The sequence below is a fragment of the Cololabis saira genome, chromosome 21 (assembly GCF_033807715.1).
Source record: "Cololabis saira isolate AMF1-May2022 chromosome 21, fColSai1.1, whole genome shotgun sequence".
Taxonomy (NCBI): Eukaryota; Metazoa; Chordata; class Actinopteri; order Beloniformes; family Belonidae; genus Cololabis; species Cololabis saira.
This window is the reverse complement of record NC_084607.1, coordinates 36,438,353-36,456,588: the sequence shown is the minus strand read 5'-3', so window position 1 is coordinate 36,456,588 and position 18,236 is coordinate 36,438,353. Positions and strand designations below refer to the sequence as shown.

The following is an 18,236-nucleotide window of genomic DNA, read 5'->3' as shown; positions in this document are numbered from 1 at the left end:
GCAATATTACTGTAAGTGATGCACAGTTGGTACCAAAGAGTCTAACAAGAAACATCCCCACCCCCCGTTAAACCCCCCAACCCCACCAGCTTGAACTGTTGACACAAGGCAGGATGCAAGGATGGATCCCTGCTTTCATGTTGTTTACGCTAATTCCTACCCTAAAATCCGGACGCCACAGCTGTAATCAATATCTGTCTGCTAGTTTCCGACTTTGGTGATCCTGAGTTAACTGTTCCCTCAGTGTCCCGTTCTTAGCTCAGAGGAGCATCACTTGGTTTGGTCCTCTGCTGCTGCCGCCAATCTGCTTCCAGGTCCGATGTATCATCCATTCAGAGGCTGCATCGGCTCCCAGTCAGGCCTTACGTCGGTTCTTATTCGTGCCTTACATTGGCTCTTATTTGCACTTTACATCGGCTCTTAGTCGGGCCTTACATTGGCTCTCGGTCGGGCCCTTACTTCGGCTCTTAGTTGCTTAGCTGCTGCTTCCACCTGGTTGCCCCCCCTCTGGTCATCCCGCTGCTGCTTCCACCTGCCGGCTGTGTGCTGTTGACATCCCTGACTCCCCCAGTCTGGCCTTCGGCAGGAGGGTCCCCCCTTATGATCCAGGTCCTGGTCCAGGTTTCTTCCTCCTAAAGGGGAGTTTTTCTTGCCACTGTTTGGCTTAAGGCTTTTTTCCCACTAGGGGGGGTTTTTACCTGCCATTGTTTATGTAATAATTGCTCAGGGGTTTATGTTCATGTTCTGGGTCTCTGGAAAGCGTCTGGAGACAACTTTTGTTTTATTAGACGCTATATAAATAAAATTGAATTGAATTGAATTGAATTAGTCGCGCCTTACATCGGCTCCCGGTTGTGCCTTACATCAGCTCTTATTCGTGCCTTACATCGGCTACTGGTCGGGCCCTACCTCGGCTCTTAGACATTGGCTCTTAGTCGCGCCTGTAATTGGCTCCCGGTCGGGCATTACATTGGCTCCTAGTCAGTCGTCTGGACAAAACAGCAGCACTGTAAGGATCATGTTCTCTGATTCCTCCAGTACGTTTAACACCATCCAGCCTGCAGTACTACGTAAGAACCTCCAGAAGACGCGGGTGGATGTCTCCACAATCTCCTGGATTACTGACTACCTGACAAACAGACCACAGTTTGTGAGACTGAAGGGTTGTAGGTCTGACCAGGTGGTCAGCAGCAAGGGAGCACCACAGGGGACTGTACTCTCACCACACCTCTTTACACTGTACACCTCAGACCTCCAGTACAAGTGGGAGTCCTGTCATCTGCAGAAATACTCAGATTACTCTGCAGTCGTGGGTGTATTAGTGATGGACAAGAGACTGAGGACAGAGGACTGGTGGACCGTTGTGTGTCATGGAGGGGACAATCATCTCATCTTTCATGTTATAAAGACAAAGGGAAGGTTTGTGTATTTTAGGACCAGGAAAAAGTAGAAACAACATTACCATCATGGGAGAAGAAGTGAAGGTGGTGGAGGAGTATAAATATGTCAGTGTTCACCTAGACAGCAGCCTGGACAGGAGATAAAACATTGATTCGGTTGATAAGGAAGTGCAGAGCGGACTTGTGAGTTCCTTCAGTGTTTGCAGCCAGACGTTGCATGTCTGTTATGGGAGGTGAACTGGCATCTGCAGTTGAGGTAGCAGCTTCAGAACCAGACTTCTTTCACTCCCTGCTGACTATTAGAAATAAAGAAGGCTCGCTCTCCAGGGGTCCTTGCTGCCGTGACGCGCAGTTCATAAAATAAAAAACATAATAAACAACACTGAGCATGCTCGTTAAAACAACTGAGCGCCTTCAGAAGTGCTGCAGCACAGACTGCTACAGCAGATCCTCCCTACTTTCCGCTTGAAGCATCTAAAATGACATGGCAGTTATGCAACGTACAAGTTCAGCCCGACTTCATTTCACCGTTGGAAATAATGTACATTTAACGCATTTCTGCAGTGGTTAACATAGCCGTGCAGGATACACCTCTTTCAAATAGTGTTTCTTTTTTAGGTTATACATGTCAGGACATAATCCAAAATTGCAGCAACAACATTACAACAACATCTGAATGATCATGGATTCACTTCGTTGAAACGGAGCTTATGTGCAGAAGCCTTATGATTCCTAGAACCACCTTCAGCCTCGCTGAGTTACGTAACCGCTCTCAGGATGATGTTATCAGTCTCTCAAAGTTGTGGGGGATTTTGCCCACTCTTCTTCACAGAGCCGTTTCAGTTCCTTGAGGTTTGTGGGCATTCATTTATGCAAAGCTCTTTTAACCCTGAGCTGTAAGCTTTCCTTTCTTTTTTTCCCTATTTTTGATCTGCCTACCCTGCATAAAGATGCTTACATAACCTTAACTCTGTAATGTGAAATAAAGATTGATGAGTCATTATATAACTACAAAGGCTGGGGAAATGAATGAAAGAGAAATTAAATCCTGTGACAATTTTGATGAAATAATTATGTCAAACAGTTTAATGATCAAAGGAAACAACATTTTAACCAATACGGACAAAAACAAGCACAACTCCAAAATAGTTCTTCTGTTTTCTCATCCCTTTTCATCAAAAACATTGGCTGTGCTGATCCTCAGAGGTGTGACACGAGGGAACGGGTTAGGGCAACATCACGAGACCTACAATCACACGGGACCTGCAAGTTTTCTGTTTTTCAGCTGTCATTTTCATGGCTTTTGCTTTTTGTTCAGATGCGTGTTTTGCTTCTTCTTTCCTGGAAATCCTTTCACTTGTTAAATGACAATCACACACTCCTTTCACGTGAATCGGTGCGTTTACATGGGAAGTTTAATTCCTCTTTAATTTAGAATTAAATCCCATTTAAAATTAGTAAAAATTACCATGTAAACACCTAATTCTGAATGAAAATGGCCATTCCAAATCGGTTTATTCAGATTTTAAATCCGAATAGAATAATTATGCGATCATGTAAACACTCATTCCACTTTAAATTAATTCCGGTCTTTCTTTCTGCTCGTTCCCTCCCCCGTCTGTCTCCATGACGCTTATATTCCACACTGGGCTGGTTTTCCTAACAAAGTTACAAGATTGCAGCATGCAGTAAACGGTGGTCAAGAGCAGAGACGATTAATTTGGGGGATCTGGAAATAATTAAAAGAACAGATGACAGGAAACATCAAAATTGTGAGCTTTTCAAAGCTAAGCGGCTAAGTTTGTTTTTCTTCCGGTAGACGTAATTTCCTGTAGATGTAACTTCCGGTCCGCCCCCCTATCCAATCTGAACCCGTGATGAAACATCAATTTTATATTTTGTCTTGTTTATTTTTTGTCTTCTTTATGCATTGTTTGTTTCCACGGATTAATGCTAATGTTTCAGATTTAAGCTGATCAGCTTAAAAAGGGTAGGCACTATAAGCTACGGCTTCAGCCTACACCTTTTCGGCAAAAGCAATGTTTATTTTACTTTTTTCATTTTGTTTTGTAAAATAACAAGAACAAAATAAAGACAATTCATTCATTCATTCAACCCTTCCCAACCCCCAGACCTTAAGCGGAATTGGATAAAGCCGATCAAACGTGTTTTCCATGTAAACCTCTATTCAGAATTACTATTTCCATGTAAACTCCAAGGAAAATAGTTTAATTTGGAATTATTTAATTCGGAATAATTAATTCTGAATGAAAAAACATCATGTAACCGTGGCCAATGAATACCTTGTCAGCTTGCTTCTGATGGAAGAACCACCTTTGAAAGAATTCTTTAACCTTTTTTAAGAGCAGTCTTGAAACAAGTCAGAGACCGGGGAATAATCTTTGTGATGAGCGTTCCCCACATCTGAGCCCGGGGCCGCCATCTCCAAGACCTCCACCAACGCCCATCCCAGCATATCCAAACTGGGATGTTTTTTGTGCACTTTTCTTTTTAAAATGTGTGTAAAATTTAATACTTTTAAAAGTTAACTGTGATTTGTGTTGGTCCCTTCGGTCAAATGCAGCGGCTTTAATCTACTTCCAGAAGCGGCACTGCAGCAAACTAGGAAACAGTAGATCTCAGAACAACCGTAAATGTATAGTTATCCATCTTACTTAAAACAATATTTGATTCCATGTACATCCTCATATTCTCTCAGACACACTCAGCAACCCTTATTTTTCATTCCTTTGACTTTCTTGTTGTTATTACTGTGTTATATGCAGTATTGTGTTCTTCGGGTGTGGTAGGTCTTGGGGACTGGTGTGTGGGTGGGTTTGTGTGTGAGAGCCTTATGTATTATATATGTTGTGTGTTGTATGTGACTGTTTTGTACTGTGTTGTATGTTTTATGTTGGACCCCCTCGAAAACGAGATGATTCATCTCAGGGGGCTATCCGTTAATAAAATGTATTATCAAACGCCAGGGATTTGTCCCTTCTAACGTTGTGGACTAAACCATTTCTGTGTCTGCATTCACTTCTGCACCCACTCCATGAATTTATGAATGAAGCCCTCAGCGAAGGCGGAAGGCCAGTTGGCAATACTGAGTATAGACGGCAGCACCACAGTGTTCTGCTTTTTTTAATTAGCTACTCTCTCCTTTTCTTCTCCTCTTTTCATTATAAAATCTTTATAGGTGTTGGTGCACCTGTTCCTCTTCCACCCACTTTCTTCCATCAGTCATTCAGCATTTGATCTTGAATCTCTTTTCATCTTCACATCAAACATGGACGTACGGGTGCACGGAAGCCGATGTGTAATTCATCCCGCTCAATCCTACACCCACCAACCACCCGACTCACCCTCTCTCTTCTCCCTCGGACGAGGTGCTGTCCTGCTTGCTGATCATTGGCTCCATTCATTCAGCCTCTCTCTCATCCAGCAGCCAATCACAGGACAAGGAGGTGTGTCCCAAACCCCTCCCCCTGCTCAGCATTGGCCGGCCGCCCCGTCAGCAGCCGACCGCTGAGTGCGGTGCACGGTGACCGGCTGGTAGCAGCATTCTGGCCTGGACAGGCAGCTGGAGGGAACAGATGAGATGTGGTGAGAAATACAGAAGCTGGGAAGTTCTCCGAGTTCAACCTGCTGAAATGTGTTACTTACAACCAAACACAAAGTATGGAAACAAGGCAATTTCAAGAAAAAAATGAGTGCATTTACATGGGAAGTATATTTCCTCTTTAAAGTTATTCAATGCAACTTCTGAGAGCTAGCAAGATTTGAAAGTGGCGCCTCCTCTAAGACCCCCCCCATCACCCCCCGCCCCCACCCACGAGCGCTCCGTCCAAAGCCACGCCCCCACAAACACGAACGCGCATCATTAAACATTTTGGACAGCACATTTACAGCAAAACTACCCCATGTCTCATTCACCTGTAAGCAAGGCCGGTTTTAGGGGGGGCAGGGGGGGGCTGTGCCCACCCAAACGTGCATCCGGCGTCTCCATCCCGGCGAGTGCCGGTGCCGCTGGCGGACCGCTGTGGTGCCGTGCAGGCTCTAGAGCCACGGCTACGGCGTAGCCTACGGCGTACCCTACGGCGTAGGCTATGGCGTTCCCTACGGCGTAGGCTACGGCGTAGCCTACGGCGTAGCCTACGGCGTACCCTACGGCGTAGCTGTGGCAACAGAGCCTGGACGGCACCGCAGCGCTCCGCCAGCCGCACCGGCGCTCTCCGCTCTCGCCGTGATGGAGACGCCTACATCCCCACGGACCCCCATACAGCTTCCGAGCCAGAGCTGCTACGGCTCTTCACGGCTGCTGCGGCTGTTCACGTGTCCCCGCGGGCTGCTGCTGCTGGGCAGAGTCCTGCAGTAGCAGCCCGGACGGCTAACGGCTCTGCTCCCTGCTCTCACACACACAATGGGACCGACCCGCTCTGGAAATAACTACTGGGGGTCCGTGGCAGAGGGGAGGGAGGGGGGTTACACTGGGACACTGTGAGCCCAGGAGGACCCGTGGGAAGTGGACAGGGCGGGGGGGCGTGGTTTAAAATGAAGGCATCTGATTGGTTCTTTCCCTTCCTGCCAAGCCTCTGGTCCTGGACCAATCTGTTTCATTCGGACCGAATGGGCGGGGCTTAGAGGTGCCTCTTTCAAAATTCTTGCTAGCTCTTCCACATCAGGGAGAATACCTTTAATTCAGAATTAAAATTAAATCTGATTTGAATTTAGTAAAAATTACCATGTAAACACCTAATTTCGAATGAAAATGGCCATTCCGAATTAAACTTAATTCCGAAGTAAGTGGCTGGTTTATTCCGATTTTAAATCCAAATAGAATAATTCTGCGATCATGTATACACTCATTCCTCTTTAAATTAATCCCGGTCTTTCTTTCTGCTCGTTCCCTCGCCCGTCTGTCTCCATGATCTTATATTCCACACTGGGCTGGTTTTCCAAACAAAGTTTCAAGATGCAGCAGCAGTAAACGCTGGTCAAGAGCAGAGACATTTATTTAATAAAAAGCTTGGAGGACCTGAAAATAATTAAAAGAACAGATGGAAACAGGAAACTTCAAAATTGTGAGTTGTAGCGGCTAAGTTAATTTTTCTTCCGGTAGTTTAACTTCCGGTCCCCCCCCTATCCAATCAGAACCTTCCCAACCCCCAGACCTGGAGAGGAATTGGATAAAGACCATCAAACGTGTTTTCCATGTAAACCTCAATTCGGAATAACTATTTCCATGTAAACTCGAAGGAAAATAGTTTAATTCTGAATAATTAATTCCGAATTAAAAAACATCATGTAACCGGGGCCGATGTAAGGTATCGTGAGATTAGGAAGGATAACTATATGTTATCTGCAGTGCAGAGTGTGATAATAGAACCATTGAAGGAATCTGGAGGAACTGTTGTGCTTGAAGGAGAAAGCAGAGGACCAGACTGGAGACTTGTGACCTCTGAGCCCGCAGGCCACACTGCATTCATCAATAGCTAGAGATACAATCTCATGGACAGAGGAATATTGTGGAAAACCTTTGTCAAGTGCTACAATCTGGCGGTACATATACAAACCCGCCTTAAAACTTAAACTGAGAAGAAAGGAGCCCTGTTTTACTCTTCTCTTATAGGGCTGACTGCCGGGCTCGGAGGGATCTGCGAGGGAACATCCCAGTGTCGTGTTGTGCTCAAACCAATCAGTATTCCAGATGGGTTCTTTCAGAAGAAACAAGCGCTACAGGCTCCTGGCCAGGTAAAGGAGCGTCCAGACTCAGTGCTCCAGCTTTGGATCAGTATCCCTGCCCAGGCCCGTTCCCACCTCATCACATACCGAGCATGTTTACATGGGAAATTTAATTCCTCCTTAATTCAGAATTAAAATTAAATCTAATTTAAAATGAGTAAAAATTACCATGTAAACACTAAATTCCGAATGAAAATGGCCATTCCGAATTAAACTTAATTCCGAAGTAAGTGGCTGGTTTATTCTGATTTTAAATCCAAATACAATAATTCCGTGATCATGTTTACACTCATTCCTCTTTAAATTAATCCCGGTCTTTCTTTCTGCTCGTTCCCTCGCCCGTCTGTCTCCATGATCTTATATTCCACTGGGCTGGTTTTCCAAACAAAGTTTCAAGATGCAGCAGCAGTAAACGCTGGTCAAGAGCAGAGACCATTTATTTAAGAAATAGAAATCATTAAAAGAACAGATGGAAACAGGAAACATCAAAATTGTGAGCTTTTCAAAGTTGTAGCAGCTAAGTTTGTTTTTCTTCAGGTAGACGCAACTTCCGGTCCGCCCCCCTATCCAATAGAATAGAATAGAATAGAAGACTTTATTGATCTCCCAGAGGAGAAATTAAATCATGCAGCAGCCAAACACACACACGCTCAACGGTTTATACAAAAAAATTAAAATAGAAATAACCAATAAATAGCTAAATAATAAAAAAAAGAGCAATATAAAATGTAGAAAAATGAGCAATGTACAAGAGATCAGAACCTTCCCAACCCCCAGACCTGGAGAGGAATTGGAGAAAGACCATCAAACGTGTTTTCCATGTAAACCTCAATTCAGAATTACTATTTCCATGTAAGTGGAAGGAAAATAGTTTAATTCTGAATTATTTAATTCTGAATCATTAATTAATAATTAAAAAACATCATGTAAGCGTGGCCACTGATACTGTATTGATACTGCTTTTAGGGTACATTTTCAATAGATTGTTCAATCCTAACTCCTATGTCCGTCCACAACCCCAGCTCAGACTGTGTTGTGAGACAAACCGCAGAAGACGTTTAAGGCCTGAGAATAGCTAGTGAGTGACATACCGTATTTTCTGGACTATAAGCCGCTACTTTTTTCATAGGTTTTCAACCATGCAGCTTATACAAAGGTGCAGCTATTCTGTGGATTTTTCTTCCACCACTCGGGGCACTCTAACTGGAATTAGAATCAAAACTAAGACTAAATAAATGCAAAGAAGAATACGCTACTTCTTCTTTAGATAGAAGTAGGTAGAAGCAGATTTCAAACAGATAAATAGATAAATAAATACCGGTTATTTCCTCTTGGTTCTGTCCCATTTTAATCAGCAAAGTTGCTGCCGTGTTAAAAGACACTGTTAGGAAAGGATCTATTTAGGTACAAACATGTACATCATTTACAGTTCAAAATCCTTCTGTACATGTAGTAAATATCTAATCTAACAACATCAATATCTGCGGCTTGCATATCTTTTTTTTTTTAATAGAGCGGATGCGGCTTGTATGCAGGTGCGGCTTATAGTCCAGAAAATATGTTAATTAACTTCCTGCAACAAGCGTCAACCACGCAACTGGATAGCACAGCAGCACGATGGAGAGGCTGAACAGAGACTGTAGAGGACAAATCAGGCCATCAGATGGCCCGTTCTGTTTGGGGTTTTTTATAAGTATATTTATTGATTTCAAAGGGTCAGACAATAGTGAATTAAATGACATTACATAAATATGCACCCTCTTTTAAACACCACCCCCCCGAACATGGAACACACTCTCCACACAGACAAACCAAAGTAGAAAATTAAAAAAAGATAACAATAATAAACAAAATTAAATAAATGAAGATACAGAGATGAATAAAAAAAAGAAATGAAATGAGAGGGAGAAAAGAAAGGGGATAAAACTTTAAGAGCTAAATGGCGAATCTACACAAAAATAAGTAAATATTAATAAGATAAGTAACAAGTCAATGAATAAGTAATAACCAAGACAGAAGGGGTAATCAATCATGATATCAGGGTGACAGCGTGTTACATATCAGAACCTGGAAATGGATCCAGTGGGGGTGGGGGGCTGGAAGCGAGTGCGCGCATGGGACAGGGCGGGGGGGCGTGGTTTAAAATGAAGGCATCTGATTGGTTCTTTCCCTTCCTGCCAAGCCTCTGGTCCTGGACCAATCCGTGTCATTCGGACCGAATGGGCGGGGCTTAGAGGTGCCTCTTTCAAAATTCTTGCTAGCTCTTCCACATCAGGGAGAATACCTTTAATTCAGAATTAAAATTAAATCTGATTTAAATTTAGTAAAAAGTACCATGTAAACACCTAATTCTGAATGAAAATGGCCATTCCGAATTAAACTTAATTCTGAAGTAAGTGGCTGGTTTATTCCGATTTTAAATCCAAATAGAATAATTCTGCGATCATGTATTCACTCATTCCTCTTTAAATTAATCCCGGTCTTTCTTTCTGCTCGTTCCCTCCCCCATCTGTCTCCATGACGCTTATATTCCGCTGGGCTGGTTTTCCAAACAAAGTTTCAAGATGCAGCAGCAGTAAACACTGGTCAAGAGCAGAGACCATTTATTTAATAAATAGAAAGTCAATGAAAAGTAATAACCAAGACAGAAGGGGTAATCAATCATGATATCAGGGTAACAGTGTGTTACATATCAGAACCTGGAAATTGATCTTTCAATGTCAGGCCAAGCTAGACCATAAAACCGCTCCCAAGAGCTTGAGCACCGTTGTCCCCAATATAATCCAGAAAAGGGTCCCAGATGTGAAAAACATAAATGGTTTGTCCTTGAGCCAGAAGCTAATAGCTTCTAAAGGGATGAGTTCTATAACCAGTACTGGAGTTGAGGTGGGATGAGGGGGGTGGCATCCCCCCTGAAATAAAAACGGTCCAAATCATCCCCCCCTGAAATAAAAACGGTCCAAATCATCCCCCCCTGTAAAACTGCCATCCTTCCTTTCCATCCCTTATGTCATTTCATCAATGAATGTGGTTTTACTGCTATTTCAACATTTAGAGTCACCAGAAAAATAACACCAGAAAAATAACTTATTTGACAATTTTCACCTGTTTCAAGTAAATTTTCACTTGAAATAAGTAGAAAAATCTGCCAGTGGAACAAGATTTATCTTCTTATTACAAGCAAAAAAAATCTTGTTCCACTGGCAGATTTTTCTACTTATTTCAAGTGAAAATCTACTTGAAACAGGTGAAAATTGTTGTTTTTTCCAGTGATGAGTCTTGTTTTAAGTGTAATGAGATTTTTTTACTAAAATGAGACATTTTCCTTATCCTGTGAAGGACAGAGTCATATTGATAAGTTCAGAAAAGTGTTTTTTATTGTTGTGTTTTGATGTATTTGATGTAAGCCCAGTGGATATTTAAAGCTTACAGAAGGCTGCATTTAACTGCTGCTATGTCATTCCTGCAGTATTTCTGCAGGTGTTTTGGTCACTGCTATTATTTGTAATATATTATATTATTTGTAATCAGCACAAATTATCTGTCCCCATATGATAAAATCCACCACCCCCCCTGATTTTATTTTACAACTCGAGTACTGGATATAACACTCCGAATCCAATGTGAAACTGTATGAACAGAGTCTGAAATCCAGGAGGAAAACACATCTCCTAGCACTAAACAGAGGTTCAAAGGCGCGGATTGTACTCCCAGAACACAGAACATAGGTTCTAATTCAAGTGTTTTGGCCTGTTCTGTTTGTGCAGGTATCTGCAAATCTCGTTGTCTGAGTGGACTCATAATACCAAATAGCAAATATCTTGACTTGATTTTAGCCGAAGCTGAGCTGAACTCGTCCCTGAGTCTCGTCAGAGTCGTCAGCGCTCACGTGGACGTGTCCTGAGGTTCAGACTTCAGAGAGCCTCCTCTGCTTTTACAATACAACCTCTGTGCTCGCTGCTACAATCCTGCGGCTATTCCAGGAAACAAACTGGCCAAATCTTATTTGCAATAAGCTACTTAGATGTGCTCTCATAAGAATTTAGGCTAAATTGTTTTCTGCAAATTTTCTGGGTTGGTTCTGTAACTTGAGATTAATGTCTCAATGATGCAGACGGGAGCAGAAACTCTTGGGTAGCGTGTGGGAGAAGTGAAGCTGCCACGCTGGGCCTAAGAGCTGCTGGTTGTGCAGGTCTCGTGATGGAGCACATTCAGCAGCAAGAACAAGTCTGGAAGCAATGAAGACTTAACTGTTATCTGCATTAACTGGTTACCAAACCTGATCTGATCCTTGGTCACCAGAACAGACAAACACAATGTGCTTCAGATGATCAAACAATTAGGAGTTCCTGGATTAAGAACCCAGTGTTTCAATTCCCTGGAATCCATTCCCTTTTTGATTCCAGTGGGCACAAATGCCGTCACCACGCACGCTGCGACGCGGCACTTCAGATGCAGGACTGCCGCGCTGCTGAGCAGCACAAACCAACAGGGCCCGTTTAGTTTAGTTGATTTTAGTTTATTGGTCTTTTCAATTTCTACAACACAAATAACCCAAAATACAGGTATAAATCGTCAGTGTTATACAAAAAAAAAAAATAAAAATAAAAAATAAAAAATATATATATATATATATATATATATATATATATAGTGTATATATACATATATATATACACAATTTTATACAATTTTAACTAAAAAAGGACCAAAAGGTGTAGACTGAAGCCTAAATGTTAGATTTTATAAACTAGTGCAATGTCATTAATAAATATCATTCCATACAGTATTTATATAAGCAATAATACAATAATACAATAGTACATACACATACCTACACATATACATACAGTACATACATACATACACATGGAATGGCTGAACACCAGCAGAACACCAAACATCAACCCAACGCTCTGATGTCCTTTTCACTAAATCACCAAAACTTTTAAATCACTAAATCAGATAAAAAGCTTTAATGCTTTGGAAGTCTGTCTCCGTTTGTGAAGACGTTTGACAACAGTGAATGCAGTTATGGTAAGTACTGAACCTCCAAAACAATGTTTCATTCAAGTATAATTACTGTGATAAACCTGAATAACAACTTTACATGTTTTCTCCCTCCGTGTGCTGCACGTGCATGGTGGCAGGCCGCATGAGGACACCGGCGGCTCCACAGCGGCTCCACAGCGCTGCTCTGGATGTGGACGTGTCCTGAGCTGACCTGGTTGTTGCAGCGCTCGGCCCTCAGAGGCCGCTCTCCCCACCATGGTGGTCCCCAGCGCTGCTGCCTCTCACCGCAGGCTTCTTTCAGAGGGACGCATGTACAGGACTGTCTCAGAAAATTAGAATATTGTGATAAAGTCCTTTATTTTCTGTAATGCAAAAATGTCATACATTCTGGATTCAAGTAGATTTTCACTTAAAATGAGTAGAAAAATCTGCCAGTGGAACAAGATTTTTTGCTGTCAATTGTCAAATTGGTTTGATTCACCTCCCGAATCGGCACAGATTACTTTTGTAATACTGTATTTGACCCGGTCTTTGTACGTTTTGACCGTATAGAAACGTAATTCTTGCCATTGTAAGAATGAGATGAACCTGCTGTATTCTACTGCCCTTACTTTTTAACAACTTGTGCTTTTTATTATTTTGCCTCTTTTCTTATCATTTTATTTGTTATTTATGTTTTAGTTGTGTCTTGCCGCTTTTAATGTTGATGTAAAGCACTTTGAATTACCTTGTGTTGAATTGTGCTGTACAAATAAACTTGCCTTGCCTCATCTCATTGTGGGGGTTCAGGGGCTTGGTCTCACTGCAAAACAAACAAACTCTCACTTGTGAACAATAGTAGATGTAAATCATGATTGCCACAATTTTACGACAAAGCTTTGTAACAAAAGTGAAATGAAGGGCTTGAAGGATATTTCTTTGTTCTTCTCTGCAGCTTATTCAATAATCATTTGCATCCTTTTTGAATAGAATAGAGCAGTGAGACGTTTGAAGACTCCACTGCCGGCCTGCAGAAGAGCAGCATCCTTCATGACAGGTTCATTTCTGCTGCCACTTCACAAATGATGTTCCTGAGTGGACAAACTTGCCGGGTAACTTCAAAAGTCAAGTTCTTTTTCCAGCCACAAAGTAAAATTCAATGATGAAACAAACAAATACTAAAAAAAAAAGTAGTGCAAAATGACTTACATGACTGAAGGGAAGAACAAGCCAACAAGTGATTTATGGATGATCCAAATCATCGATTAAGTCTTTTCGCTGAACTCATCAGTTTATCTGCACATTATTAATCAACGTTGTCAAAGAACACTAGTGTGGGGCGTAAGAAGCTCCTTCACAAGGACGGTAACCAACACCGATTAAAACACTGATCACACAAGAAAACTTGCAACATGCAGACAAGCGTCAATCAAATGCTTTTGCTCACTGTGCTGTCAGTGTAGGTTTGAAATTGTTGATTAACCTCATAAATGTGTATAAAATGGTGGGTTGATGAACTGATACAGGAATAAATGATTGTTATTTAGGTTATTTAACTTGTGTCCACATTTGCATGACCTAACGTAAGGGGGGAAACCTGCTTCTATCTTTCTGATGAACAAACAGCCGTGAATTCAATGGTCTGAGTTAGAAAAGCTGAAGAGCTGAGCTCCGCTTCTGCACATGTGGCAGGAGATGGCAGCAGAGAACCAGGACCGGGCAGTAGTCCCCAGGTTCTGTTTCTGTCTCCCACGTACCACACTCAACACATTTAAGGACTGACTTTTAATCTCATTAGTCTGCTTTGTCAAGAAAAAGTCAATAAAAGACACAATAATATGCAACGAAATGGAAATGTGAGCTAGTAAAGAATGTGAGAGTGCTTTCAGACCTGTGGCCCGTTTGTTTTGTTCCGATCCAGGGGCTAAAGCGATACAGTTGTTTCATTTTTCATTTGTTGCGTTTGTGTTCACAAGCAGTGGCGGCTTGTCAATAGGGGGCGCTAGGGCGCCGCCTCCATTAAAATTACAGGGGAAAAAAAATAAATAAATATAGACACAGTACACATAAATTACATAATAAAAAGTAATTCTCACATCACTGCACTCATAAAATGTGTCTGACTTCATTTTTCAAGCCTTCCCTACTGGGTTTATTCAGAGTTGTTTTTTGTGCAGACTGAAATACATAGGTTTCAATGGTGAGGGGCGCCGGCCAATGAATGGATTTATTTATTTATTTAAAGGTTTAGATAACAGGGACAATGCATATTATTAACACATTCATTATTATTAAAAACAAATGTAAAATGTGCCAGAATTAGCCAAAAAGGCTATTTTGCATCTGCTGTCCCTGGACTGGTGTAAAATAGTCAACCTAAAAGAAAAATTATTAAGATACAATCAATAAAACATTTCCGAATAAAAAGGCTATATCAGAATGAAGATTAAAAGGTAAGAAACTAAGCTAAAATACATACACACACAGGTTAACATAAGCTCAACAACAGACAATTGCTACAAACGAAAACAGAAACAACATGAAGCAGCAAAATGAATGAATGGGATGCCTGGGTTTGGAGCCCTCCGTTGGGGGGTTCCCTCTCTCCGGGCCCGTCTCCGGTCCCCCCCGCGGCCTCCGCGGCGGGGCGCCCCTCTGGTCCTGGAGGGCTGCTTTCGTGGGGGCAGGTGGACCTGCCCGCGTCGGCGGCCGGGGCGGCTCTGTCTCTCCGGGCAGGCTGGCCCCTCGCCGGGTGGGGGTCGTTGTCCTGGAGGGTGAGGCGGGTGGGGGTCGTTGGCCTGGAGGGAGAGGGCCTCCTGGCCACGTGTCCGGCCCGGACCGGGTGGCCGGGGATTGCCTGGGTCCCGGTCCGCCACCGCGGGATCCTTGGCTGCCTCTTCCCGTGGTCGTGGGGGCCCCGCCCGCGGCTGCCACTGGGGGGGGGGGGGCGGGCCTCGCTGGCGGTGGGTTGCATCCCGCCCTCTTCTCCCTCTCCCTGTGGGGTTGCTGGTGCTCTGGTCTTGCGGGTGGCGGGGTTGCCCCCCCCCCTTCCACTATAGTTACAGTTCAGGTGATAGGACTATTAGACACACACACACACACACACACACACACACACACACACACACACACACACACACACACACACACACACACACACACACACACACACACACAGCTACACAAACATACACATCTGCTCGTTCACCTGCATGCTCGCTCCGCACTTTTGGGGGTGAGATAGTCGCAGTAGCCTTTGATTGGGTCCCGGGACCTGGGATAGTTGCTGCTCGTATCTCTGCCTGTTCCCGTGTCTGTTTGTTTTTTTCTCTTGCAGATTTCCAGTGCTCATTGTGGCTTCCATGTGTTTTTTCACGTCTTGGACTGGCAGCGGATGTCACCCCTCACACCCCTCACACCCCTCCCAAAAAAAAGGAGATATATATATATATATATATATATATATATATATATATATATATATATATATATATATATATATATATATATATATATGTATGTATACACATATTTAATTTTTATATATTATATTTATTGATAAAATAAATATATGTGACATATTTAAAAATATATAATATACATTTTATATCAAAAATGCACATATATATGATTTAGGTTCTTACCAGCATGGTATTAACCATTAATATATGTGCAGACAAGGTAAAAAAAAATAAAACAATCCTGTGCACTAAAGAAAACACAACAGAAGCACAAGTATGGACACACCAGTGTGCGCTGCTGAATACACACATGCACACATGCATACATGTACACACCCAAGCCTTCAGTCTTTCTCTGACTTTGGAAGAAATCCAAGCTGATTAGAGCAGCCTGATCAAAAGATAGATGAGTGTCCCCTCTTCACCGTTTATTGCTTCTTCATTTCCAAACATGTTCAAGTTCTCACAAGCAGCAGCAAATTTTTTACTTTGTTTTCACTGAGCATTCTTCTAAAGACCTAAGTTTATTATGATTCACGAAAACATGATCAAAGCTTTGAGTTTTGAAATGAGACCATTTCAAAAGGGAACCTCACCACCTTTGAAAAACCATTTGAAAATTCATATTTTGTAGTGCAACTTGCACCTCCAGTCCACTTGCACACTGTGATTGCAAACGTGACCGTTTCACAATGTGCATATTAGCTCGGATGAGGAGATCTAGAAGTCATCCGTGGCTAAGACCTGACACACCATTCATTCCTAGAAGTCCGGTCAGGGTAAAAGATTAGGACGTTCTACACTAAGGTGCTTTTGCAGCAAATGAGTTGATGGCTGCTGGTGGCTGAAGCCCAGCGGGTTCCAGGTCTGGGTCACACAATACGTGGAACTACTCACACTTTAGCGTGCCTGAGGGAGACTCACAATCACAATGTTAAAATGAAATTACCAACCAGGTTTGCAATTACAAAAATAAGTACCTATTTCACCGACCAAAGCAAAAATTTGCTATTGTTGGGCCACAGTCCTATGTGAACAAGGGAAGCCTTAATTTCAGCTTTAAGGCCCAGCTCTGAGGCCTCACTCTGAGACCAGCCTCGATTTCATTACAGCTGACCACATGGTTTTGGAACAAAGGAATTAAGGAATGACTACAAAGCCCAGCGGGCTTTGCAGCTCATCGCTGGAGAGGTGTCAAAGAGGGACGGGATTGAGGTCACGCACGTACAGTAAGGACAGTGAATTGGTCCACAGGTGCTGCTGATGCGAAGCGCGTCCCCGCTGGTGGTTAAATAGCAGTGGCTTCCCGAACCTCGTTCTCTTTTCCTCCAGGTGTCTTTTCTTCCAGAGCCAAGGAAAAGGGCCGCTCTTCACCACGACCGCCTGCAGAGCATATTCACCCAGCTGTTCACCAAGGAACGCTGTTCGGCTCTCTCCGATTCTCTCTCTGAACTCTCTCCGATCTCTCTCTGAACTCTCTCCGATCTTTCTCTGAGTTCCTCCAGCGCAAGTGAAACGTCTCGTAAGGACTACCTCATCTCCGATCAGCGTGACCAGCATCATCCGAGGAACATCCCGCCAGCTGTACTTGTTAAAGCCCACTCGCTCACCCGCGTTAAAACGGATTTACCCGTTCGATTTTATCCGTAACGTTCCGACAAAGGGAACAGGGACCATGGCACAAAAAGTGGTCAACTGGTTCTCCTGACTCGTGTCCAGCACTGATACACCCACAACAAAGCTAATAATCTGACAGAAACGATTTCAACAAGCTGCAATATGTGCAGCAATATTCTGGTACATGTAAAATGATGAATCTGTCCTTCGTCCTGCTGGTATTTACTCACAGGTAAGTATCCGAGGGGTTTGCATGTTCTCCAAGAGCCTGAATTTTAGCATACATGTTCAGTTGCTTGTGTAACTGATGTATAAATATAGTATATTTCACCAAAAGTCCGGTTTTTATTTTTACATTTTGTTGTTATTCTCTATTACAACATTGTTATTCTGTATTTCTGTAAGAGAGCTTTTATTTTATTAATTTAATTTTTTTATTTAGTGACCGTTGATTTTGCTGTGAGGTCACTTCCTGCCGGTTTTTCCTCACTTGCCGTTAACCCCAGAGAGGAGAGGTAAGGAGTTATGAGAGCTCCTGCAGATGGATGGAGGATGGAGAAAAAAAAACTGTTAAACACATTCTACATTTGTGCTTTGTATGGGTTACGGGTTATATTTTGTTACCGTAGCTCACTAGATGTGAATGTTGTTTTTATGATGTTTAGAACTGTTATATTGCTGGTTATATCCGCGTTTTTTTAAGATAAGCTAACCGTAGCATTGAGACCGTTACTAATGTAGTTCGTTATATACCTTTGTTTTAAAGGTGTACATCGAGAGGACGAGTCTGGGGAGTGCTGTAATGATTTATATGTGTTTTGCACAGAAACCTACAAAAAAAAGACCAGCCATTGCCTGCATCTTTCCTCTACACACCAACACAAGGCAGAGACAGTAGCAGCCCGGCTACACTTGCATTACAAATCTAGGTAGTTACCAGTTCAGGGCTATACAGTGGACTTCCTAAGCATCTTAAGAAAAAAAATGATAACTCTGAATTTGAGCAACCCATCTAAAAAAC

General features: G+C 42.7%; 1 protein-coding gene across 3 annotated transcripts in view; it reads right to left on the bottom strand.

Annotated features, from left to right (window-relative positions):
• Positions 1 to 18,236, bottom strand: part of LOC133422616 (thyroid hormone receptor alpha) — a 139,289-nt gene that overhangs the window by 75,725 nt on the left and 45,328 nt on the right. For all 3 annotated transcript variants that reach the window (XM_061712639.1, XM_061712637.1, XM_061712636.1), the window contains exon 3: positions 4,766 to 4,983. In XM_061712639.1, coding sequence (XP_061568623.1) covers positions 4,766 to 4,821 — 56 coding nt within the window. In that variant the 5' untranslated portion in view covers positions 4,822 to 4,983. The remainder of the gene's footprint in view (positions 1 to 4,765; positions 4,984 to 18,236) is intronic.